The sequence below is a fragment of the Zingiber officinale genome, chromosome 2A (genome assembly GCF_018446385.1).
Source record: "Zingiber officinale cultivar Zhangliang chromosome 2A, Zo_v1.1, whole genome shotgun sequence".
Taxonomy (NCBI): Eukaryota; Viridiplantae; Streptophyta; class Magnoliopsida; order Zingiberales; family Zingiberaceae; genus Zingiber; species Zingiber officinale.
Window position 1 is genome coordinate 75,219,719 of NC_055988.1, and position 26,731 is coordinate 75,246,449.

The 26,731-nt window shown below is 43.6% G+C and overlaps 1 protein-coding gene across 2 annotated transcripts; it reads left to right on the forward strand.

Moving 5' to 3' along the window:
* Positions 1-357: 357 nt before the first annotated feature.
* Positions 358-19,755, forward strand: LOC122041224. Of its 2 annotated transcripts, XM_042600841.1 has the most exons (6): positions 358-640; positions 13,432-13,624; positions 14,921-15,007; positions 16,991-17,371; positions 17,859-18,018; positions 18,289-19,755. In XM_042600841.1, the coding sequence occupies exons 1-6, from the start codon at positions 564-566 to the stop codon at positions 19,503-19,505; spliced, it is 2,115 nt and encodes a 704-aa protein (XP_042456775.1). In that variant the 5' UTR covers positions 358-563; the 3' UTR covers positions 19,506-19,755. The 2 variants fall into 2 exon arrangements, with proteins under 2 accessions (XP_042456775.1, XP_042456776.1); XM_042600842.1 differs by lacking the exon at positions 358-640 and having other exon boundaries at positions 13,562-13,624; positions 14,921-15,571.
* The last annotated feature ends 6,976 nt before the right edge of the window (positions 19,756-26,731 follow it).

Consider the following 26,731-nt stretch of genomic DNA (forward strand, 5'->3'; position numbering starts at 1 on the left):
TATTGATATTTAAATAATTTTGATTAAGTTTGTAAAGAATATTTTGATATAATAATATTTTATATTAATAATTTTGATTAAAATAAATAATTGATTTTTCAAAAATATAATAGTAATATTAATAAAAAGATATTTTAGATATAAAATATTTCTTAAAAAGATGTTTTTTTTTTATGATTTACACGTCTTTTTAATTTTTGCCCAACTTTTAAATTTAAAATACTATCTATTTATCAATTTTTAAATGAGGTAAAATTTTTACAAATAATATAGAATTATATTACATTTATAGTATTCATTTTGCCTATTTAATTTTTTGTTATATATATATATATATATATATATATATATATATATGCTGTCCAGTATCGTCAAACCCTCGATCGAACACTCTCCTGCTCGCTCCGGCGGCGCCCTCTCCTCTTCATCCTTTCACCTCCGTCCATCCGCGGTCGACTACGCCTCCTCTCGATCCGACTTCCCTTTTGTGGGAACAAAAGTGCCTCCGGAACGTTTCCGAATCGCTTGCTTCCCGGCTCACACTCCTCTCTGGATTCCATCCGATGATGGCGGCGGCGGCGGAGAAGAAGAATAGGAAGGTGGGAATCAGCGAGGAAGATGTGTCCTTGCTCCTTCAAAGGTTCGAATTTATCCTCTACGTGCATTAGTACCGTTTTCTGGAAGCTCATTTCTTCTGATTTCGGTGATCCATGTGAAGATTCGTTGTATTGGGTTCGAGATTTATGCAAATTAAGCGTAAAGATTGTGTTTCAGTAAGCCCTGTCAGTCGAATTCATCTTGCAATCGTTTATAAGAGCTTCAACTACCATTTTCTCTGACTAGGCGAGGCGGAATGGAAATCCCTTCTCTGGGTCCTTTATATTGCTGCACGCCCTCCAGTGATTCCATAATCGAGCGCAATCTTTTCTATTTTCACTAGATCTTTAATTATCACAGGGGGCTACTGGCATTCCTCTTCCGTCAATAAATTTGAAGGAAAATTTGATGTCTCCTCCTTTGCTCGATCATCTAAGTGTGCTCTTGTGCTGCTTGATCTGAAGGAATACTTAGCATGCCCCCTTCATTCGATTAATAATCTGCAAAGTGTTCTCTTCTACTCTAATTTGTCTGATTGAACTCTTGAGTGGTTCACAACAAAAATTTCAGTCTGATCAATTGCAAAAAAAAAAAAAAAAGATTCAAATTTTGTTGTTGGTCAACTGATTGTTTTGAGGGGGAGGGGCAGTGTTATTATCCTGAAAATGGGTGAAAGGATCATTCAGTTACTGATTCAAATCTAGATTTTGTTTCCTTTTTTCTCAGCAATGAATTAGTCTTTTGTTTTCAATTTGATAACTTATTTTCTTGTAAGCAAGGCATTTCTCTTGGATGCCTATAAATTATCACAATAACACCCACTTATTTCTTTTGGATATCACAAATTAATAAAATAATAGCCTTGAGGCTTTTGGAGTTTGATTCTGTCAATGCATATCTCTATCCGGTCTCTTGTGATATTTTATCAAGATAGATCTTTGGTTGCCACTTTTCAGTATTTGTTTTGGAATTTTGAAGATTCTAGATATTGGTAGTATTTGATTGTATCAGAATGGCTAAGAAAAAAAATTGAAAAAAAAGGAAAAAAATCACAAAATATATGTAAAAATAAAATAAAGTTGTTTAACATATGAGATAACAAAACGTGTTAAAAAATCATGATTGTATGATATGTTGTCTCACACTCAACATTTTCTATATCATTCAACATAACCATTTAAAGTGATTAATCAAATATTAACTATGATATCATATTTTGAATATAATAAAATATTTATAATATAAATATCACTAATTTTACTGTTATTAATCAAATGTTTATTATCTATTACATATCAAATTTAACAGCTACTGGTAATAACAGTAATAATAACTTATTATTATATATTTAATAGTAATAACTTATTGCCTATTACTTGTTAACGATATGGTATCAACCCCTTAATCTTACCTTATATATTTACTACCACTTATATGCTCTACTAACAAACTAATACTGTAATACCTGTTATAATTGTTGGGACTTTTGAGCCGTAAAAATCGCTTTTTGCGTTGCGGAAACCTCGAAGTCTTGCCACGGATCTGTGCGAAAATATATAAAAATAAATCATGTATAAGTTTCTAACCTAGATCTACCTTAGATCTACATGAATAAGAAGCGTTACTCTTGTTGCGAAGCCCTTCGCTTATCCCGCTCGTCCAAAAGGTTGCCGGATCTCGAGAGTGTCATTTTCACTCCTCTATACGTATCCACACGGACAATAGGTGGAGAAGAACCACTTAAGAGTGTGCTAGCACTCTTGGGTGGCTAGACAATGGAGGAGAGGGAGAGAGAGCTAGAAGAGAGGAAGAATAATGATGATCCGTTCATCATGAAAAATAAGAGTAAAATGGCTTAAGTATTTTTATCTAATGAAAATACTTAATGCTCATTAACTCCATTAATGAGCTTCATTAATGAGTCTTAATGAGTATTTAATGAATATTCATTCTTTATTAAATGGCCATTTTGAAACTCCTCTTCTCTTCATAATTTGAATTGAAATTTGAATCTAATATTCAAATTGAATTCATAATTCAATAAATGTCACCATTTATCATTGAATTCAAAATTTAATGAATATCATCATTAAGCCTCACTTGAGTCTAACTCAAGTCTAGCCTCATTTGAGTCTAACTCAAGTCTAACTTAATCGAGTCTTACTCAATTAATTTAATTTGGATTACACTTAATCCAATTTGGTTCATCATATGAACCAAATCCTCTTGGTTCATCATATAAACCTAATCTCCATCTAATTGCTCTTTGTGTGTGATCCTATAGGTTCTTGTAACGTTGGCAATGCTCTTAAACTCATTTAGAAACATAAGTAATGAGCGGTATCTAGCAACACATCATTACTACTCAAGTTATAAGAATGTTGAGATTCAACATCACCATTGTGACTACTAATTGTGACTCTCACAATATGTGACAATGTCCTTCTATCCTTGACATCTAGATTGATCAATTGAGGCATAGACCGTGTCATCCTCTAATCAATTTATGTCTTGAACCCCAAGTACACTCACTCTAATCAAATGAGCTCAATATCTCATATTGACTTATTTGGGCATGACTATGCACTTAGTGGTCTCACTCTATTAAGAATCATGATGTCACTCCCGTCATATAGGAGGGATAGATCCCATCTACATCACTCACATCCCTCCGCATAATTTGTTACATACCCAGTAATCGCCTTTATAGTCCACTTAGTTACAGGTGACATTTGACGAAGCCAAAGTATGCAACTCCTTATGTAGGGAACCATGGTGACTTTAGGTCCAAGGACTGATAGTCATACTAATAGTCACATGAGAAAATATATGATACTTATATAACGATCCATGATACTTTCTCATGGCGGGTCATCTCCAATGCATACCCATGTGTCAATTTGATATCTTTATATCCATGGCTTGTGAGATCAAGTCATCGAGTTGACCTACATGTTAGTCTCATCGCATTAACATTGTCCCTGAATGTTAATACTTGACTAGGAATGATTAAGAGTAGTGTTCTTTATATCATCTCACTATCAATTCAACCAATTGATTGATATAGATAAGAACCTTCTACTCAAGGACGCTATTATACTTAGTTATTTGACATCAATACAAGTAAGTATAATAACCATAAAGAAATGCCTTTATAAGTATATAGGAATATGATACAACGAGTCCATATAACAATCATCATATGATTGACTGTAGGATTCTAACTAACAATAATGATCCTGTCCGAATCATCGAACCAAAGGACGCTGGGCATGTGACGCGCTCCTAGTCGAGGACGTAGGCCTCCGTCTGATCGCACGAATCTCCGGCGAACCTGCACAGAAGTCGGGCCGGGAAGGGTTCCCGGCGTCGACCCTCCGACGCTCAAGTCAGGCAAGCAAATAATGCAAAAGGTGGCTCCAGAGATGATTTTCCGCGTACCTGCGGCGAAGTAAGAGGCTCTATATATAGAGCGAGGAGAGAACTAATGCATGTTCACCGAGGTGCAGACGTGTCAGCCACCCATACCTCGGTATGTACTTGTCAGAGAGCTTACCTGACACCATACTGCTACAGTCCGAGCATGTCTTCGATGGGACAACAGGACACCCCGTCGCCAGACTAGGGGTATGGCGTAGCCATACGACTTGACGGCTGTCAGAGGGTGTTCCCTTCCTTTACCCACCGCCCGGCCGGGACGTCCGTCCGGCCGACCGGGCGAAGAACGTCGTCCGGACGACCTTAATTCCCTGCGTCGGCCGGGCGGCCCGTCCCTCCGCTCGGTCATTATGTACTGTTTCATTGAGCGTCGGAACCCTGGTCCCTACCAGGGTGCCTTTTACTACCAGATGTCCCTTCCTTCTAAATCCGGTCGGCTCGTCCTTCTCCGGCGGGCCACTGGGCCCTTTAACCTCCCCGTGGTGTTGATCCCTCGTTATGGGGTTCCGGATTCTTACCACCGGATCACTTGCCTCCCCCTCGAGTCTAGTCGAAGGAGGCGAAGTCTGACTGACTGGACTGCCGATCTGACTGAGCAATGATCCTTGCATTAATCCGCTCGGCCCGGCATAAGGATGCTCATCCGCTCGGCAATATCTCGTCCACGCCTTGTGTATCACGTGTATCACGTGCACTGCGCACAGTAAGGGGAGCTCATTAAATGCGGCCAGTATCTCGCTGATGCGTGGCGATCGTGCGCTTGTCAGCGCATGGCGGTGAACGGCTGGATGATGACCTTGTTATCAACGACCTGGATCGGACGGTGGAGGTTGCTTCCGGGTGGCAATATAAAGCTTGCGGCTCCGCTTCCGCCGCCGCCTCGCTGCTTCATTCTCCTCCGGCACTTCTCTGCTCGTATTCTCTTCCGGCGACCTCGCCCCTCAACTCTTCGGCAAACCTCGGCCCTTCGTCGATCATCTTCTTTGTTTGTAAGACCTTTTCTCTTGTTCCCAGCTGTTTCTTCTTTTTGTTACCCGTTTCCTTCAATCGGCTTTTTCTCCATTCTTTGCTCACCCCTTCCCTCGGCATCCTATATTCTCGTCCCTTGACCATGACTAGCACTTCACAGTCGACTGGCGGCGCTCCAGGTCTATGGAACACGACCATGGAGAGTCGTTTTGATGAGGAAGACGCCTTGCGCCTCTCTCGACTCTATGACCTGCCGACCGACCACCAAATAGTGTTAGCTACACCGGCCGATCGGCCTCACGAACCGCCGTCCGACACTGTTCTTTTCTTCCGAGACCAATTTCTGGCTGGACTGCGTTTTCCACCCCTCAGAAGTTTGCAACTATTTCCGCATTCCGCTCGGCCGGTAGTTCCCAACTCTATTAGGCTTGAGCGGAGTGATAGTTTTGTTCAAGCTGAACAACATCCCTCGACCCAAAAATATTCCACTACTTTTACTATCTCAAGCAAGCCGAGTGGGGTACCTTTGTTTTCCAGTTTAGTTTAGGCTTCGTGCTTTTTGATCATATGCCGAGCTCCAACAAACATGGAAGGAGCATTTTTCTATATACGTTTTCCCGAGCGGCCGACTTTCCGCACCAAGTGGTAGACGGCCACGCTATGCATAGAACCGAGCTCAAGAAGTTTAGAGGCGACGGACTATCTCCACGCAAACGGCTAGTCGGTCAATCATATCGACGAGATGCTCCTTCCGGAGTAATGCATATATTCGGCTTGTCTTCTATCCCACCGATCCGCCCTACAAGACGAGTAAGTTTCCTTATCTTCCCATTTGTTTTGTTCTAATCGATTTATTTTTTGGCTCAGAAAGTCACGGGCGTGCTACCGAGAAGCTCAAATCAAGGCTTGCCAGATTGAGGAGGTGACGAACAAGGAGGCCGCCGAGCGGGGCCTTGCTCCATCCGATCCGGCCGGCGGAGAAGGTGAGGGGGCACCAACTGTCCCCGAAGCCTCGGATGTCCCTGCCTTTCACAATGAGGCCGCGGGCGACCTGGAACCTCCTACCGAGGCTGAGCTAGAGGGTCGTTCGGCCGATGATGTGCCGCTACGCACTCGGAAGCGCCGACGACCAGAATCTGCCCCTGCCTCTAAGCTTGATGAGCCACCGCCCGAGCGGAGCCGGCGCTGTCCGGGACGGTTTCCCTCGAGAGTACCCCAACCCTCGTCTCCGAGGGCCACCGAGGTGCCGCCGTCCCCTTCCAACTTTCGCCAGACGCGATGGGTGAGCTTCCTCCTCTTACGCCGGTGGGCGTCCAGGTGATCGGCCGCTTCGGCGACGACGGCCGGTGATAAAGACTGCTCTGCGCCTCCTCGAGGCGTACGGTCGCCGCCGATCGCCCATGGTCCCCGAGCGTAGATTACTCGACGGGCCCTCTTGCCCAAGCTCGATAGATGCTGGCGTCGATAACCAGATGACTCCGGGCAGATAGAACCTTCAACAAAGCACCGGGGTATGCTTTCCTTTTCTTTGTTTACATATTCGAATTATGTTTCTAACCTGTGGACATTTGTTGGTAGAACTGGGTGGAGCAGATCGCTATTAGCGATCGATTGACCGAGCTGGAGGACGAGTTGAAAAAACAAAAAACCGCGGGGGGTAACTGCCGCTCTGGAGAAGGCCAAAAAATCGTTGGATGCCGAACGGAAAAGAGCTAACGATTTGGCGAGCAAAGTCGTTCGGCTTGAAACGATGATCAAGCAACGAGAGAAGGAGCTCAAAACGGCGACCACTCGGAAGCAACAGGCCATCAATGATATGGATCGTATGAAGGTGGAGATCAGGGGGTTGGAACAACGCATCAAAGACTTGGACGCCCTGCTGGCCACCGAGAAGGAGGGCCGCTCGGCGGATCTCCAAAGATTCGACGGAGATTTGGCAGAGCTCCAAGCCGCCAGCGATGCCACCCACGCCGCGCTCAAGGAATACCAAGAGGGGGAGTCAGCCCGCTTTGACGAAGTGAGGAAAGCGTTCCTTTGCTCGGAGGGCTTCGGAGAGAAGTTCACCGACAAGATATCCCTCACGTTCGAGGAGGCGATCAAGGCGGCGGTGGGATATCTAAAGACCAAAGGTCACCTGCCTGCCGAGCTGACCATCCCCCCCGAGGATCTAGCGAGCGTGATGGACACCATCCCCGACGCTCTTTTTGATTTTGATGTGTGAGGAGCGTTTTTATAAACTTTTTTGTATTCCCGCCGTTCGGCCCAGACTATCTCCGTAATGACTTTTTTAACTTGCGTAATAGATGATCTTCTGTTCCTTTCACCTTTTATTGTGGCAAGAACTTACTAAGTATTCTTTATAACCATTCCGCTCGGCACCTCGCTATGCCAGACAAGCGAATTATCTTTAATGTCTCATTACGCCCCTGATCAGCCGCTCAGCGCGTAAACTTGTTTGCCTCTTTAATTCCGATAAACCATCTTTTGCTCCGCGCCTTACCTCAAAGGGGTTTTCGCTGGATGAGAACCATCCTTTTCTCGTCTCTTGATATTTATCGTCGGTGGTCGACGGCGCGGTTATTTATAACCGGTCGGCGCGGCTCTCGATTTTTAACGACGGGGCTCGTCGGCTTTCTGCTCGGACGTTTATAGACGCTGGCTCGTCTCTTGATATTTAACGTCGGTGCTCGATGATTTATAGCGGTCGGCTCTCGATTTTAACGACGGGGCGTCCCGCTTGGGCTTTATGACGCCTACTGCCTCGATATTTAACGCCTCGGTGCTCGACTGGTTATTTATAATCGGTAGCGGCTCTCGATTTTAACGACGGGCTCGTCGGCTCGGACATTTATAGCCGCTCGGCTCGTCTCTACGGTCGAGCGACTGTTTATAGCTGATCGGCGCGGCTCTCGATTTTAACGACGGGGCTCGTCCGCGCGGACGCCGGCTCGTCTCGATATTTAACGTCGGTGCTCGACGGTTTTCCGATCGGCGCGGCTCTCGATTTTAACGACGGGCTCGTCGGCGCTTTCGGGGCTTTATAGACGCCGGCTCGTCTCGATATTTAACGTCGGTGCTGGAGCGGTTTATAGTGGCCGGTGCGGCTCTCGATTTTTAACGGCTCGTCGGCTTTACGCTTTCGGACGCGTTTATACGGCCGCTCTCGATATTTAACGCGGTGCTCGACGTGGTTATTTATAAATGGCGCGGCTCTACGGTTTAACGTCTGGGCTAGACGGCTTTCTGCTCGGACGTTTATAGATGCCGGCTCGTCTCTCGATATTTAACGTCGGTGCTCGACCTTACTAATGCTGAGCCGACCGCATGCTCGGTTGAAGACAAATACATATAAAGCGGCTCACCCGCCGTTGGTTTGGCCAAGACCGGAAGAGAGTTCAGATATGCCTTCAAGTCTTCGAACGCCCGATCGCATTCTTCATCCCAGTGAAACTTTGTGCCTTTGCGCAAGATTTTGAAGAAAGGAAGGCTCCGGTCGGCGGTTTTAGAGATGAATCTAGACAGAGCAGTTATCCGACCGGTCAATCGCTGAACTTCCCTTGTATTTCTGGGAGGCGACATATCTTGCAGAGCTTTCACCTTGCTGGGATTGGCTTCGATTCCCCGCTCGGTCACTATGTATCCCAAGAAGCGTCCTCCTTTTGCTCCGAACAAGCACTTCTGGGGATTTAGCTTGACTCCATATTTGCGTAGCGTTCGGAAGGTTTCTTCCATGTCCTTGAAGAGATCGGCCGCTCGGACTGATTTGATAAGAATGTCGTCCACATAAACTTCCAGATTCCGCCCGATCTGCTCCCTGAACACTTTGTTCATCAAGCGTTGATAGGTGGCCCGTTCTTCAACCGAACGGCATCACATTGTAGCAATATGTCGTCGGCGATACAAAGCTAACTTTTCTCGATCTTGCGAGACGACACTCACGATAGCCTTGGTAGGCGCCGAGTATACATATTAACTCGCAGCCGGCCATAGATCTATCCAGGCAAGGGATAAAAATCTTTGGGCATGCTTTGTTTAAGTCTCGAAAGTCGATGCAGACTCTCCACCCGGCTTGGAGACTAATACTACGTTAGCCAGCCAAACTGCACCTCACGTGTACGGCTTGCAGTTTCTACCTCCGTCCGGATGATGGCGTTCCGCTCGGCACTTTTCTTTGTTTTACCGGCCGAGCATCCGGCCGGACATGTAACTCATCTTCTGTTATGTTTGACGAAATTCGCAACTCATGTGTCGACTGCATTAAGACATCGTGATTTCTCCGAGGCACCGGATCAACTCCTCTTTCGCTTCTCCTCCGATCGGACGCATAAAGTTGTGGCCTCCGATCGGGTGGATGAATCTGCACTTCTTCTTCCTCATAAATTAAAGTGGGTGGCCTTTCGGTGATGACGTTTACCTCGATTCGGGGCGTCGCCTCTGCTCGGACCATCTCGATGTAACATCGCCGAGCCGCTAGTTGGTCTCCTCGCATTTCTCCCATACGGTCCTCCACGGGAATTTGATCTTGATGAAGGTTGACGACCGCCGGAATTGAGTGCCACGGCGTCCCCAAACGACGTTGTAGGACGAGGGAGAGTCAACCACTACGGTTTGTTGTTCTCGTCCTCCCGAGCGCTCTTCTCCCGCCGAGGTAGCCAACCGGATCCGTCCGACCAACTTCATACCCGTGAACCCGTAGAGCGGAGTCGCCATAGGTAGTACGGCTCGATCATTGGTGATCGAACGCCCTCTTGAATATGATGTCGATGAGCTCCTCGTGTCAACAAATACGCGTGAATAGTGTAGTTGGCTATTACCGCATTGATGAGCAGAGCGTCGTCGTGAGGCACTTGACTCCTTCCAAGTCCGGGCCCGAAATCGATTTCAGTCCGCTCTCTCTCTCAGAATCGACGCAGATTTGAGCTGCCGGACGCTCGCCTTTCTAGCTCGATTGGAGTCTCCTCCGGCCGGCCTGACATTGATCTCGCCTCGGAAGTGTTGCTTTTATTTTCCTCTTCCCGAGCGGATGGTCGAGACCGTTCTCTGGACGCCGGCGATTCTCCTGCCTTGGGGAGCGGTGCCGATCGGGAGTCTGTTGCTTCATGGATCCTTTGTCTCCCGTCGATCGGAGGAGATCGCCGTCCGGCATTCCTAGGCACGGGATGAGCCACGAAGGAAGACTTCGACAATCCTTCGTGTTGTGCGTGTCCGTCCGGTGGAAGGAGCAGAACATCGGGTCCACCTCTTCTTCGGTTTGGGCGGCGGCTACCTCCGCATATGGGACCGGTGGAAGATCGGATTGCTTGACCCTTGGTCCCCTCGGTTGATGAGCGGCGGTTGTTTCCGCTCACCTGAATAGGTGCCCGCTCGGTTGGAGTTTCCTGGCGGCTTGCGCTTCTTCCACGTTAATGTACTCGTTGGCGATGTAGCATGTGATCATAATCCCGGCGGCTTCGGACGAGCGATCGGAAGAAATCTCCATCCACTAGGCCTTGTGTGAAGGCATTCATCATGGTTTCAGTGGCCGTTGGAATGTCCATCGCCACTTGGTTCAATCACGGATGTAAGCTCAAGCGATTCCCCCTCTTCTTGATGGCGACACTTGTTTTTGATAACGCCGACTGCTGGCGAAGTGGTGGAGGAAGGCCGTTCGGAAGTCCTTGAAGCTTGTGATGGATCCGTCCGGCAGCCTCCGAAACCACCGTTGAGCAGATCCCGAGAGAGTGGTGAGAAAAACTCGGCACTTTACTCCATCTGTGTATTGATGGAGGGTTGCCGTGTTATCAAACTTACCCAGGTGATCATCCGGGTCGGTTGTCCCATTATACTCGCCGATCGTCGGGGTCGTATAGTGCTTGGGCAGAGGGTCTCGTAGAATGGCCTCTGAAAATTGGCGATTGATCCGCTCGGGCGACGCGTCCGCTCGGGGGGCTTTCCCCTTCCTGTCGTCTCGTCGAGGCATTTCCTCCGAAGAAGACCCCTTATCTCTGTGAGTTGGTAAGGCTTCAGGGGTTCGGAACAGAGCCCGATGAAATGCGACGTTGGCAGGTGGTGCTTCCGTTCGGCCACCAGATGCTGATGTTGCTTGCTGCTCCGGCCGCTCGGATGCGGCTTTCTGTTTTTGCTCCACGAGCTTAGCGGCCCTTGTCTCGATCAGAGCGTCGAGTTCCTCGTTCGAAAGCGTCACCATGTGTTGTCGTCCAGCTTCGTCCATTGTTCCCGATCGGATGCAGGAGTGTTCCCACAGACGGCGCCAAATTGATCCTGTCCGAATCACCGAACCAAAGGACGCTGGGCACGTGGCGCGCTCCTAGTCGAGGACGTAGGCCTCCGTCTGGTCGCACGAATCTCCGGCGAACCTGCACAGAAGTCGGGCCGGGAAGGGTTCCCGGCGTCGACCCTCCGACGCTCAAGTCAGGCAAGCAAATAATGCAAAAGGTGGCTCCAGAGATGATTTTCCGCGTACCTGCGGCGAAGTAAGAGGCTCTATATATAGAGCGAGGAGAGAACTAATGCACGTTCACCGAGGTGCAGACGTGTCAGCCACCCATACCTCGGTATGTACTTGTCAGAGAGCTTACCTGACACCATACTGCTACAGTCCGAGCATGTCTTCGATGGGACAACAGGACACCCCGTCGCCAGACTAGGGGTATGGCGTAGCCATACGACTTGACGGCTGTCAGAGGGTGTTCCCTTCCTTTACCCACCGCCCGGCCGGGACGTCCGTCCGGCCGACCGGGCGAAGAACGTCGTCCGGACGGCCTTAATTCCCTGCGTCGGCCGGGCGGCCCGTCCCTCCGCTCGGTCATTATGTACTGTTTCATTGAGCGTCGGAACCCTGGTCCCTACCAGGGTGCCTTTTACTACCAGATGTCCCTTCCTTCTAAATCCGGTCGGCTCGTCCTTCTCCGGCGGACCACTGGGCCCTTTAACCTCCCCGTGGTGTTGATCCCTCGTTATGGGGTTTCGGATTCTTACCACCGGATCAAATAATGTACCTCACACTCTGATCAATCAATACACTGCTAACAATACGATTACCTAATACACTAAAGTAACCTTATAATCATGGTTAGTTTATCGGTTTCCACTTCTCACGGGTCCCTGTTCATGAAGCCAGACTTACTTATTGTTCCTTATCAAATAATATTTAATTAATCATTGATTGTGTTATTATTTATCAATTAATCTTTAGTTAATGTTATTTATGATTCATAGGGATATCAACGATATGGTATCAACCCCTTAATCTTACCTTATATATTTACTACCACTTATATGCTCTACTAACAAACTAATACTATAATACCTGTTATAATGTACCTCACACTCTGATCAATCAACACACTACTAACAATACTATTACCTAATACACTAAAGTAACCTAATAATCATGATTAGTTTATCGGTTTCCACTTCTCACAGGTCCCTGTTCATGAAGCCAGACTTCCTTATTGTTCCTTATCAAATAATATTTAATTAATCATTGATTCTGTTATTATTTATCAATTAATCTCTAGTTAATGTTATTTATGATTCATAGGGATATCATCAGAGGCTTCCTCCTCTGTGGTTCTAATGATTTTATGGTCATTACTATTATCCTGAAATGAAAACTCCAAAGCACAATTCTCTTCCTCTTCATCCCTCTTCTCTTGAAGATCTATTCCTCTTGTGGGACAAACAATAGTCACCGACTTCTCTAAAGCGATCCAATGACTTTGGCAAGGGGCGCTCCAGAGAGGATCTCCACATGATGAACCTTTTTGAACTGCAATTGAGAACAAAAGCTTGTTTACTAAATTTTTTCCTCTTCAATTCTCAGTGGAAACAAGATTGATGGAAAATTGGTTGGTTTTGAAAAAAGGTCATTTCTTTCAAATTTACATCAACTCCTTTGATTTTAGGTGAAACTTCCCCAATTTCCAAGTGCATATTTGGTTTTCCTGCAATCCTCAAGCCTGTCTGAGATATCTGCCAGAATCAGATTGGTTCTTGCTGACCCCAATCCAACTTGACAGAAAAGCTGCAAGTGTTGGTCCCAACTCCCAAGCACGAATGCAAAAGGTTAAGGGGTGTGTTAAGCCTAGAGAACTAGTAAAGTTTGTTTTAGATTTATGAATCTGAAATAGCCTACCTTAAATAGGAGGAACAAATACGACTTGATAATAATGTGTAACACAAGAAAATCTATCCTGCATAAAATGTTTCTGCTTAATCAATAACTGAAAGCTTAATTTGCAATTGAGTTGCTTCAATTTCAAATTTTCTATAGAAAACTGATGCCAAATATCAGAATTCTCTGTTATGATATATTACTTTGGAGTTTTACTGCCTGGGATAATTACGTGTTACAATCATCGAGTTGAAATTGCATCTTGGTGATTTTATTATTTTATTTTGATTAATTGAGTGTTGCTCTTGTAGGTACAGTCCAACAACAATTCTTACTCTTCTCCAAGAGGTTTCTCAGGTTGCCAGTGTAACAATAGATTGGAATGCACTTGTCAAAAGAACTGCAACAGAAATTACCAGTGCTCAAGAGTACCAGATGCTGTGGCGCCATTTGGCCTACCATCATGATTTGTTGGAAAAGATTGATGATGGAGCTGAACCTTTGGTTTGTTCAGTTTTATAGTTCTGACTCCTGCCCGTTGATTTTTTTTTGGTGCTGTCATGTTGATTGCACCAATACACACCTATCTTCAGGATAGACATTTAGCTTTTTGTGACCATTCTTTTGAATGCGATTTAGATTCTTCTTTAGTCACTTCATACAATTTGTGGGGTGTGTCATAAAATATCCCTTCACAATATTGAAATACTTTTGGATTAGACATCAAATTTGGATTTGCCACTGCATTGGTCACTTAAATTTGGCTCATGATTGTAGCAAGTGGAGAAAATGCTAAGATAAGTTTTCTAAAATTTGGTTTAAGAATGTATTCTTGTCTTGATTCTCTTGTGCTGGTCTTTATTGGCTCCATTGAAGCAAAAGATTAGGTTCATCCAGATTGTAACAAGCCTTGTCCAAAATCCAGATGGGCATCTTTCAGATCTTTGAACTGATAGACTACAAGCAGTTTTTTTTGTTTTTTGGTAATCTAGGTATCCAGCTCTTCAAACCGACTAATCCTGGAGGTGACTGGCCCAGCCCCATGGAAGGTTTTCACCGGTTACCACAGTAAATCGGAAAGCGCTTATGGAGGCCCATATGGCCAACATTCTAAAATTTCATATATTGAATATTGCTAAAATTTCAATAGATAATAACAGACATTTCAGTCAGTACCCTCATATATTATTATACATTCATAGTAGGGTGGACAAGAAAGTAGTTTAATAAGATCAACCAATGACTTTTTCGGATCCCCCTCTCTATTTCTGTTTCTGACCGGTGACATGCATAGGCTAAGTTGGTGACATCCCATCATTTCCCATCATTTTCTGTAGCTTGGTCAAAAACTGTCCTATCCCAGTGGATAATCAGAAGAGCTGCCATTTCATAGGAAAGGGTTGCCTCAAACATTGCCCACCTTGTCTATCCCTTTGATTAAGGTTTCATTTAAGTATTTTGTTTGTGATAGTTCCAGTTATAATGAAACTTTGTGGCTGTTTGATTGAGATAGAGCTAAATAAAACACCCTGTTCAGCCTGTAGCAGGTTCCCAATCAACACACCTTTAGGTCCTAATGCTGATTGGTGTTGATAAGTTCTCCAGTCATTTGCTTGGTTAACAGCCGGACTTATGAGCTTCTCTTCTTAACCAAAATTTCATTTTTAATTCATATTTGCCATGTGTTCATATATTGACTTTATCTGATGTCAATCACCATTGACTAGATCATGCAAAAATTTTATTTTGTTTCTGATTAATGAAAATGCATAATATGATCTCCTACCTATGAAATTGCAGGATGATGAGAGTGATCTGGAAATAGAAGTAGAAGCTGTTCCTGCTGCAAGTAGTGAAATCTTGTCTGAAGCTGCAGCATGTGTCAGGGTATTATCCTCTGAATTCGTATTCTCTTGAAGAAGCAGCATATATGATGCATAGTGAAGTCTTGAATCTGTAATGAAGTGTGCCTACAATTTTATTTTTGGAATGTTTAGTTTCTTGCTGTTAGGGGAAGAGCAGGCCAGCCCACTCCATTGAAAAATGAGTTCTTTTTGGGAGGTGGATCCTGTAATTACCATGTACAACTATAGGAGCAGGTGTGTGCCCTCACACTCGCCCTGTCCCACACGTTTTGCAGATTGGCCTTGATATCATAATATGGAGCAAAGCAGGCTAAGAGGAGAATTAAAATATCCTATTGGGAGGAGCTTCTACTCTTTTTGAGCATGTTCAATATGTCCCAAACTCATGGTTTCAGATTCCAATTGGCATTGGTCATTATGGATGAAGCATATTGTTTAGACCGTTGGAATGATACCAATACAAATCATATTGTTTAGATTGGTGGAAATATACGAATATTGTGTTTCCATTAGTAAATATCACCGTCATCTGTGCCACATATCAACCGAGACAACGCTTGTTTCCCTCACTATTCTTTGGACTCAGGTGAGATAGGAAGATTGTTCCATCTTGGTTGGTACTATTTGGAATTGGCTGAGACAGGATGATTCTCTTATTATCGGGCTTCATTCTTTGATTCTTTAAGCTCATCACAAATAGGGGATGAAACACTATAAAATGTGAGGGGAAGAGAAGCACCAATTGGTCCCTAGCAACACTAAATGGAGTGATGCTGGAGTCAAAGAAATCAAAATGTATCCATATCATATACTTGTGCTTTATCTAAGTTCAAGTTGTGCCAATCCAAATTTAAGACAAATGGTTAACTGAAGTATATTTATGGACATGTGGAGAAACCAAATGTTGCAAGAGCATTATTTAATTTTGATTTTTTGGAAATTACAGAAATGATCTAACTAGTATGCTACAAGAGCCAATGTTGTTGTTCGATGCATAATACTCATTCTAGTACTAATAAAGTCTAATTATTAGTTGAGATACTTGTTAGGTTTCTGTAATTTGATGCACTAAAAAATTAATTCAATTGACCTTCTAGTTGTTATGGACTTAGGCTTGGAGCTAAACAAGATGAGTGGAAGAGAATTGTAGAATTAAAATTTATTTGGGTTAATGTCAATGTGCTAAAAGCATGCCTCATCTCAACACACAACGGTTCTAAAGCCATATTGTTTTAGCCTGAGAGAATTTTAGGTTTGAAGCTTATTTGAGATGGTCTCAACATGCTGAAGTGTGCCTAGTGTCGGCACAGAATGGTCTAAAACCATTCCGTTTTGGATGGAGATTAGAACTATGACATGATGTCCTTAAAATAACAATTAATTTTTGGTTATATTTTGATTTAATAATGGTATTCATGATCTCTCTCAGAAACTGGTCTTCATTTGAGTTGCCAAGATTGTTTAGGACTAACCATATCAACTTGTGTTCTTTTCAGTTCAAGTCCCAATAAAATGATTGACAAACTTTGTTAATTTATGACTACTATGCTTTGGAATTCTAGGATAATCGATGGAACAATCTTCTCAATCTAGTTGTGTAAGTACACACAAGTTTTACTTGTTCATCTTTCTGGAATTAATTTGATCATAAGAGATCTAAAGCTACAATTAGATTATTGGAAGTGGGCAAAAAACCTCTGGGTTTGAGTATACTGAGACGTACATCTCGCGCTGGTTCATAGAGTAATTTTAGGAAGTTTAATTGTTACTTCCAAGGATTTGCTTAGCATTGAGGGTCATAGTAGGTAGCTTAATTGTTATTACTACTACTCTATTTAGGCACTGCCAATTTCCAGTTATGCAGATCTTAATAGCAATTTATGATGGGTAATGCTTTTAGTTATAATGTTTCTTTAGGAAGGATTTTTTGTCTTTTGCATTTGGATTATCCACAGAATTCCAAGTGTTCTGATCTGAAAGTATCTCGTATCGTTTTTATGCTCAGGTATTGATGTCCTATGGCCTACCACGGGAACATAGCCTAACAAATCGTACAAATGCAGAAGCTTCTTCATCTCTGAATGGATTCAGTGATCAGACTTTACGAGTTCCGTTAGACAAGCAGCAACAGTCACGAGCCAATCGTGGAACTAATGTTACAGTTGCTACTCTTCAGAGGCAGTCTCTGGCCATGGGAACATCAACTGAAGGATTTGAAGGAAATGGATCTGGTTCAAGCTTTCCTCCAAAAAAGAAGAGAAAACTATGGACCAAAGAGGAGGATATGGAACTAATAGCTGCAGTTCAAAAGTTTGGTGAAGGGAATTGGTCAAACATTCTCAAAGGAGATTTCAAGCACAACAGAACTGCTTCACAGCTATCACAGGTAGTTAAGTGCAACCATGTTCTTGGAATACATCTTTTTTCAACCTAAACCCGTGGTGGTTTTCATCTTGTGTCACTTCTAGCCTTTAGTTGACATGGTAAAAAAAAAATGGTGCTTCAGTAACTATACTCAAAATTTTTATTATTAGGAAGAAGTGAACTGCAAAAGACAAACCTCCTTTTTATGGATTGAAGAAAATTGGTTTGGACATGGTTAGCATTCCTATTTATGAAGTTAACAAATGTTTAGCTAATGAAACCTCAAAGTTGACCGAATTGAATCACCTTCCCTTAGTGGAAAAGTCTTGTATTTATATCAAACCTGACCTTAGAAAGCTATTAATGTAAAATCATCCCTTTTTTAATGTAAGATGCAAGGTTTTGTCAAGAGTCTTTCATTTTCTCTTGTTGCTAGGAAGAAATTCTATCTGTTTCCTTTTTTGCTGTTCTTTACATAAGATGATACTCTAGATTTTGTATTTGTTCAGAGATGGGCCATTATTAGGAAGCGTGATGCTAACTTACTTCAAGGTTCCAGTAACAAGTTAGCCAGCTCAACACGGTCCGAGGAGAGGCTGGCAACACAAAAGGCAATATCCTTGGCACTTGATATGCCTAAATCTGGAAGATTATTGGCTATACTGTCAGGTTCTTTCTCTAGTACTTGGTCTTTACCTCTGTTTGACTGCTTATGCAACTAATCAGTCCATGCAAATGTACACATGAAAATTCTACTTATTGCACTCTCAGCCTCTCTTCTTTTCTAACAAAGAAGAGCATCACTGAATTCAGACGGTCGAAGTTCTCTTTGATCCGTTGGATGGATTCACCATACTTTCATCTGTATTTTATTTTTATTTTGTTCTTATGAGCTTGGCTTATGAACAAAAAGCAATCTGCACTGGATTTTTAAACCAGGTGGAACACAATCAATTGCAACTTCAAGTTCTCCTGCACTTTCAACTGCTCCATCTGATGTGCCGCCAATTTCAAGTCCCCCGCCTAACCAACAACAACAAGCTTCTCTGGCTATTTCTCCAAAAATAACCATGAATACTTTGAACAAACCTCAGACAATCCCAAAGAAGTCTTTGGTTTCTGCTAAGCCCTCCGTTGGTCCAAACTCTTTGATACAAGCTGCTGCATTTGCTGCAGGAGGGCGCATTGCTACTCCTTCAACCGCTGCCTCCTTGTTCAGAGCTGCACAATCAAAAAATGCTGTTCACATCAGACCTGGAGGAGGTGCTCGATCTTCTCCAATCAACAATGTTAAACCATTAACTCTGGCTAACACAACAGGCCAACAGTCCATGAGTGCTCGTTCCAGTAGAGTTACTGCTACTATACTTGCACCATCCCAGGCAAATCCTATGTCAGTGTCACCTAGGACCAAGCTAGGAGGTCCTCAAGTGCAAGGCTGCCATGGAAGGGCTGCAAACAATCCTCTTAATGTCACATCGACAAATCAACGGACAAACATAGAATCCACTTCAGACACTCTTTCCCCTGAAATATCCGAGAAAAATGACGATGCAGATAGTTCTGCCATTGATGTGGATGACTTACTGGTTGAAGAAATAAAATGTGAAGATGACATGGAATTCGATGAAATAATGGCTCCAGACCAACAGATGGACCTGCTCATTGGGGATATTAGTGCAAATGAGGACAATGATTTTGACAGCGCTTATGATGCAGAAGCTACTTCAGACAAGCAGTTGGATGAAAATGAGAACAGAACTGTGAACGATGTACTCCCCTCTGATATAGACACTACTGAGAACAAGAGTTTGGAAGTTAATGATAGTGAGGATCACATTCCACCTGAGGAGAGGCCTACTTTGCTCCATGACGAGTCTAACAAGAGTAACTGTGGGGAACATGTTTCGCTTGAGAATAGGACTACTTCACCTATTTGCAATGATCGGAATGATAATGCAGAAGAGTTAAATGGTGCAGAAATTATGGCGGAGAAAGCTGAAAGCTCCAAGGCACTTCATCTGGATCCGACACAAGAAGATGCTTCTTCAGGTGGAAAATTACTCAACAATGATGATAGCATTGCTATAAATGCCAAACAGGCTGAGCCAGGTGAGTCGAAGGTAGCGGAGGAGGATCTAACACGGAGAGATTAGTGCAAGTGCTTGCAAGTGAGACTTTATTACCTTCTGCAACATGGAAAGCTCGTAGTGAAAGGACTTTTGTTGATTGCTTTTTAGTCAATGCTACTGAAGTTAGAACTTGGTGTTTTTGATTCCTCTGTGATGTATTTGATTTTCAGGGATATTTTCGCATTGTCATGGAATAATAATTCTCAAGTATGAACATAAAACAAATTTGATTAACTAATTTGCTTGGAATTGTTAAGACATCAATTATTAAAAATCGAAAGGATGCTATGGATATATTAAATTGTCATATACTATTTCAATAGGTTTCAGGGTTAATTTTTATTTGGTATAAAATATCTTATTATTGGATGCTTGGCCTTTATCATATAAAAAGTCTCTGCTAGGACAAATGTCTCGGTGATTTATCTCTTTCGAGAGAGTGCAAGTCACCTTTCGTTTTATTTATTTTTAAGTCAAAAGGGCACAACATTTGATGGTTTATTTCGAAAACGCTTCTTATTCCAATGTTAATGTAGCAGTTGTCAAGGAGCTGGCACCACAGTTATTAATGGTGTTGTATACTTTACTTAAATTCTAAACTATAAAATTAATATTATTAAATATTTTTTTTATGAATTTGATTAAAATTATTTAAATTTTATTCAAATTATTAAAAAAAAATAATAATAATAATTAAATAGTTATTACAGTGTTGTTTCTTATTTTTAGCCCGCTCTGTTAATTAAAAAATCATTATGCGAGTATTAACCGTCTCAACAAACAACGTTAAAATAAGAAATATTCTGGGATTGAATGTCTGAGAGGACGTGTAAATTGTACTGTCATTGTTCCATTTGTAAATGTTACTGATTAATTAATCATCTAATTTTTTTTTTGTCAGTTTCAACCATAAAATTTAGAAGGATGATTTGACTGACATCTTGTATTAATATTTTGGAATAATCTCAAAAAAAAAAAATTATCATTATGCATTCAAATATTGGCTAGGTAGGGAACGAATATGTCTAGGCACCTTTGGCTAGGATGTTTTGGCGTGGTATTTACATGAGTGTTTATTTTAATAAATTTTAGGATCAATTTTTAATAGATATAAAATATCTTGATAAATATCTAATCTCTTTTTTTTTTTTTTTGAATGATAAATATATATAAAATAAGAAAACTTTAGAAGCACTAGATGTCTAAAAAAGATAGACATGAGTATGAACTTTAAAAAATATTCTCTCAACATTAGGCTCACCATCCTCAAAATAACATCGATTCTTAGTTTGCCAAATGAGAAAAATCAGGCAAGTGACAACAAGATATCGAGCATTCGTCATCCTTCCTTAGCCTCGGTATCGTCTTCAGAACACATGAAAAGCCTTGCTACTATGTAGATTTATGATCGGATGTCAATCCAACATCTCACCTTGTCCCATAGTTGCCTTGTGATGGGGCAACGGAAGAAGATATGTGCATTACTTTCATCTTGCTGTTGGCAGTGTGAACATAGCTTGTAAGACTCATAGGGTATCTTGTCTGCAGTTCGCAACCTTTCTGTGCACAAGCAGCTAATAAGTGAAGCAATGCTTGGGTAGAATGTCAGGCCATCAAACTGTCACTGCCCAGCGAACAATGACTCCGCACAACATGAAGAAATCGTAGGCACTGACTGTGCCATTTCCATTTCACTTCTCTGCAAAACCACTCAAGCAATTTCTGTTAGTTGGAGTCCTAAAGTCAATCATTTGATGATTGTATGAACTCGTTGTATTATATTCTTGTATATTAATAAATGCATTTGTTTGGTTATTATATTTATTTGTATTAGTGCCAAATAGACTAAGTATAATAGCGTCCTTGAGTAGAAGGTTCATACCTATATCAATCGATTAGTTGAATCGATAGTGAGATGATATAGGGAACACTACTCTAAATCATTCCTAGTCGAGTATTAACATTCAGGGACAATGTTAATACAATAAGACTAGCATGTAGGTCAGCTCGATGACTTGATCTCACAAGTCATGGATATAGAGATATCAAGCTGACACATGGGTATGCATTAGAGAATGTATACTGAATGACCCGCCATGAGAAAGTATCATGGATCGTTATATGAGTGTCATATACTTTCTCATGTGGCTATTAGTATGACTATTAGTCCTTAGACCTGAAGTCACCATGGATCCCTACATAAGGAGTTATGTACTTTGGTTTCGTCAAATGTCACCCGTAACTGGGTGGACTATAAAGGCGATTACTGGGTATGTAACGAATTATGCAGAAGGATGTGAGTGATGTAGATGAGATCTATCCCTCCTATATGACGGGAGTGACATCGATATTCTTGATAGAGTAAGACCACGAAGTGTATGACCATACCCAAATGAGTCAATATAAGATATTGAGCTCATTTGATTGAGTGAGTCTACTTGGAGTTCAAGATTTAGATTGGTCAGAGGATGACACGGTCTATGCCTCACATTGATCAATCTAGATGTCTAGGATAGAAGGACACTTGTCATATATTGTGAGGAGTCACAATTAATAGTCACAAGGTGATGTTGGATCTCAACATTTCTTGTTACTTGAGTAGCAGTGATGTATTGCTAGATGCCGCTCATTGCTTATGTTTCTAAAGGAGTTTAGAAACATTGCCAACGTTACAAGAACCTATTGGGTCACACACAAAGAACAAGTGGATGGAGATTGGGTTCATATGATGAACCAATTGGATTGGGTTCATATGATGAACCAATTGGATTCAAATTAGACTTATTGAGTTAGACTCAATTAGATTCAATTGTTGAATGAGTCTAATTTAGATTTGATTCATTGAGTCAATTTATATTAATGAATTGAGATTCATTAAATTAAAATTGACTTGAGTCAAAAGTTGGATTTAACTCAACAAGGAAGACAATTGGTCAAGTTTGACTTGACCAAGTAGAAATTGAAACATCAAGTTTGACTTGATGTATTGCCACATCATAAGGATGACTCATCCTTGCCACATCACCTCCACCTCATGAGGCATGCCACCTTATGGGGGTTACACTCTTCCATGGTTTTAATGTGGCCGGCCACATTAATGGGGAGTTACATTATGTGGCCGGCCACACTAATGGAATAGGGGGTTTTGATTTTGTGGAGTTATGTGTGCATTCATTCTCTCATCTTCCTTCTTGCTTCTCCCCTCTCTTGGCTTGTAGTTGCCGTGACTTTCATGGTGAGGAGAAGGTGGTTGAGTGAGTTAATCCAAGAAGTCCAAGAAGAAAGGTAATATTTTAGAGGAGTGTATTGTATTCTCTTCTTTGTTTTTCTTTCTTCTTCCATTCCCATCCGAGAGCCCTAGAGAGAGTGCTAGCACACTTGGGGTCTTTCTTCTCCATCCTTGAGTGCTAGAGAGTACTACTTGTTCGTGTGGATATCACTAGAGAAGTATCTATCTTGATACTTTGGAGATCCGACACGTACCTTGGACAAGCGGGATTTTGCAAGGGCACGCATCAAAGGTAAAATGTTTTCTTTGTAGATCTACTGTAGATCGTAGTTAATAACTCGTACTCGTGTTTTCGAAATTTTTCTTTGCACGGATCCTACGGCTTTGGGTGATTCGGGGTTTCCGCGACGCGAAAAGCGGTTTTCACGGCCCGAAAAACCCAACAGTGGTATCAGAGCCACGTGCAAGGCTTGTACGAGTTTGATTTTTGGTTTTATGAAAACTAAAGTTTCTGTAATTTTCTGTAAAATTATGATTTTATAGTTTTTATGGGTAATTTTTCCGTAGAAGCGAAGCACAAGTGTCTCGGCACTTGTAGGCTTCGGCTACCGGAAAGATTTTTCCAAAACGGCTTCGTTTTGCCCCAAATCCGTTTGGGACAGCGGGCTTGGGTGCCATTAGATCGCAAAGGAGCAACTCACGATGGTTAGATCGTGGGTAGGGGTACTGCCCCTAACCCCGCAAGGGGATTTGCTCCGCGATTGCACCCGAAATCGCTAAAAACGAACCCGCCGGGAAGAATTTTCCGAAACGACAATGTCTCGGCCCAAATCGTTTTGGGACAGTGGGTTTAGGCGCTGTTGGATCGCAAAGGAACCCTCGCGATGGTTAGATCGTGGGTAGGGGCGCTGCCCCTGGGCCCCGCAAGGGGATCCGTTCCGCGATTGCGCCCGAAACCGCTAAACGGGACCGCCGGGAAATTTTACTCGTAAAAATTGTAAAAAAAATTAGTTTTAAATTATAGAAAATTATGAAAATATATAATTTTGAATTATATATTAATTTTGTGATAGTCATGGCCCAAAAACCCAATATGATTGGTTGTGTTGTAATTCATAATACGGTCTGCGTGCCGTTATGTGTTTGCGCGTGTTGTATGTTTTTATTTATTCGCGACCTGCGCGTCGTGCCTTCTCTTATATTCTTGTTGTAAATTAGATTTAGACTCGAATGTAACTCGAGTTTCAAATTGTAATGTACAAATTGGAGCGGTGGAGGGTCCACACGAGACGGAGTTCCAAGGCGGGCACGAGCAATACAAGATGGTCAAAGGGAGGAGCTTGGAGAAGCTGTTGACCCTAGGTTGACCATTCGATCTTCTCATTGGCTTGAGAAGATCGTAGTAGGGCCATGACTAAATCACAAATAGATTAATTAGTTAATTGCTTATGTATATGATGCATGTTTAATAAGTAATTAATTAATTAGTGCCTTACGATTAGATTAGATCTAAGTCGTGCACATGATGCACCCTTGCGATTAGATTAGATCTAAGTCGTGCACAAGATGCATCCTTCTCGATTAGATTAGATCTCGATCGAACCAACTCTAAATGCCTAACCGTGCCGTGATACCTATCACTACCTCGATCACATGTATTGTTGAATCTGCCAAAGCAGAGCAATACATATGATCCTGTCCGAATCGCCGAACCAAAGGACGCTGGGCACGTGGCGCACTCCTAGTCGATGGTGTAGGCCTCCGCCTGGTCGCACGAATCTCCGGCGAACCTGCACAGAAGTCGGGCCGGGAAGGGGTTCCCGGCGGCGACCCTCCGACGCTCAAGTCAGGTAAGCGGACAGCAAAAGGTAGCTCCAAAAACCCAAGAGCGCGTACCTCCGGCGAAGGAAGAGGCTCTTTATATAGAGCGATGAAAGAACTAATGCACGTCCCCCGGGGCGCATACGTGTCCGCAGCCCATACCTCGGTATGTACCTATCAGAGAGCTTACCTGACACCATACTGCTACAGTTCAATCATGTCTTCGATGGGACAACAGAATACCTTGTTGTCAAACTTAGAGTATGGCCTGGCCATAGGACTTGTCGGCTGTCAGAAGATGTTCCTATCCTTCACTCACCGCCCGGCCAGGATGTCCGTCCGGCCGACCGGCGCGAAGAGCGTCGTCCGGATGGCCCTAACTCCCCGCACCAGCCGGCCGGCGCGCCCATTATGTCCTGCCTTCTCCTAGGCCTTCCGCTCGGTCATTATTTACTGTTTCATTGAGCGTCGGAACCCTGACTCCTGTCAGGGCGTCTTTCCCTATCAAACGTTTACGGGCAGGCCGATCGGCCTGCCCTTTTTCCATGCATCCGGTCGACTCACCCTTCTTCGACGGACCACCTGGCCCTTTGACCTCCACGTGGGCTTGACCCCTCGTTAGGGGGTCCCGGGCTCTTACCACCGGATCACTTGCCTCCCCCTCGAGTCTAGTCGAAGGAGGCGAAGTCCGACTGACTGGACTGCCGATCTGACTGAGCAATGATGGCTGCATTGGGCCGATCGGCCAGGCGTAAGGATGCTCATCCGTCCGACGGTATCTTGTCCATGCCTTGTGTTCTCTTGGAATCCATGCCCTATGCTCTCCCTCACTACCCATCACGTGCGCTGCGCACGGTACGGGGAGCTCATTAAATGTGGCCAATATCCTGTTGACACGCGGCGATCGTGCGTTTGTCAGCGTATGGCGGTGGCGTCACTTTCGATGGGACAGCCGCCGTTTGAAATGAACGGCTGGATGATGACCTCGTTATCAACGACCTGGATCGGACGGTGGAGGTTGCTCCCGGGCGGCGATATAAAGCTCACGACGTCGTTTCCGCCGCATTGTCGGTTCCTCCTCCTCCGGCGCTCCTCTGCTCGTTTTTTTTCTCCGGCGACCTCGCCCCGCAACTTTTCGGCAACCCCAGGCCCCCGTCGATCATCTTTCTTGCTCGTAAGACCCTCTTTCTCGTTCCCAACGTTTTCTTCTGGCTGTTAATCGTTTCCTTCATTCGGTTTTCCTCCATTCCTTGCTTGAACCTTCACCCTTTGTCGCGCATTCCTGTCTTTCGATCATGACTAGTACTTCGCAGTCAACCGGCGGTGCTCCGGGTCTATGGTACTCGACCATGGAAAGTCATTTTGACGAGGAGGATGCGTTGCGTCTCGCTCGGACTTACGACATTCCTTCTGACCACCAAATAGTATTAGCCACACCGGTCGATCGGCCTCATGCACCATCGATCGGCACAGTTCTTTTCTTCCGAGACCAATTTCTGGCCGGACTACGCTTCCCACCCCATGAATTTTTCCTGCAAGTCTGCAATTACTTCCGCATTCCGCTCGGCTAGGTAGTTCCCAACTCCATTAGGCTGCTGAGCGGAGTAGTAGTTTTGTTCAAACTGAACGGCATCCCCTTAGATCCAAAAATCTTCCACTACTTTTACTATCCCAAGCAAGCCGAGTGGGGTACTTTTGTTTTTTAATCTAGGATAGGTTTCGTACTCTTCGATAACATGCCGAGCTCCAACAAACATTGGAAGGAGCATTTTTTCTATATACGTTTTCCCGAGCGGCCAACCTTTCGGACCAAGTGGCAGACGGCGATGCCGGCGCAACCGGAGCTCGGCAAATTTAGAGGCGACGCGGCCTACCTTCATGCAGCCGAACAGCTAGTTGGCCAGCGCTATCATATTGACAAGCTACTCCTCCCGGGAGTAATGCACATATTCGGCTTGTCCTCTGCCACAGCCGACCTGCCCTGCAGCATGAGTAAGTTCCCTTATCTTCCCGTTTGTTTTGTTCTAACTAATTTATTTTTTTCTTCTGCAGCTGAAGTCATGTGGTGCGCCAAAGCTACCGAGAAGCTCAAATTGAAGGCCACCCAGATCGAGGCGGTGACGAACAAGGAGGCCGCCGAACGGGGCCTTTCTCCAGCTGATCCCGCCGGTGAAGAAGGTGAGGGGACACCAACTGTCCC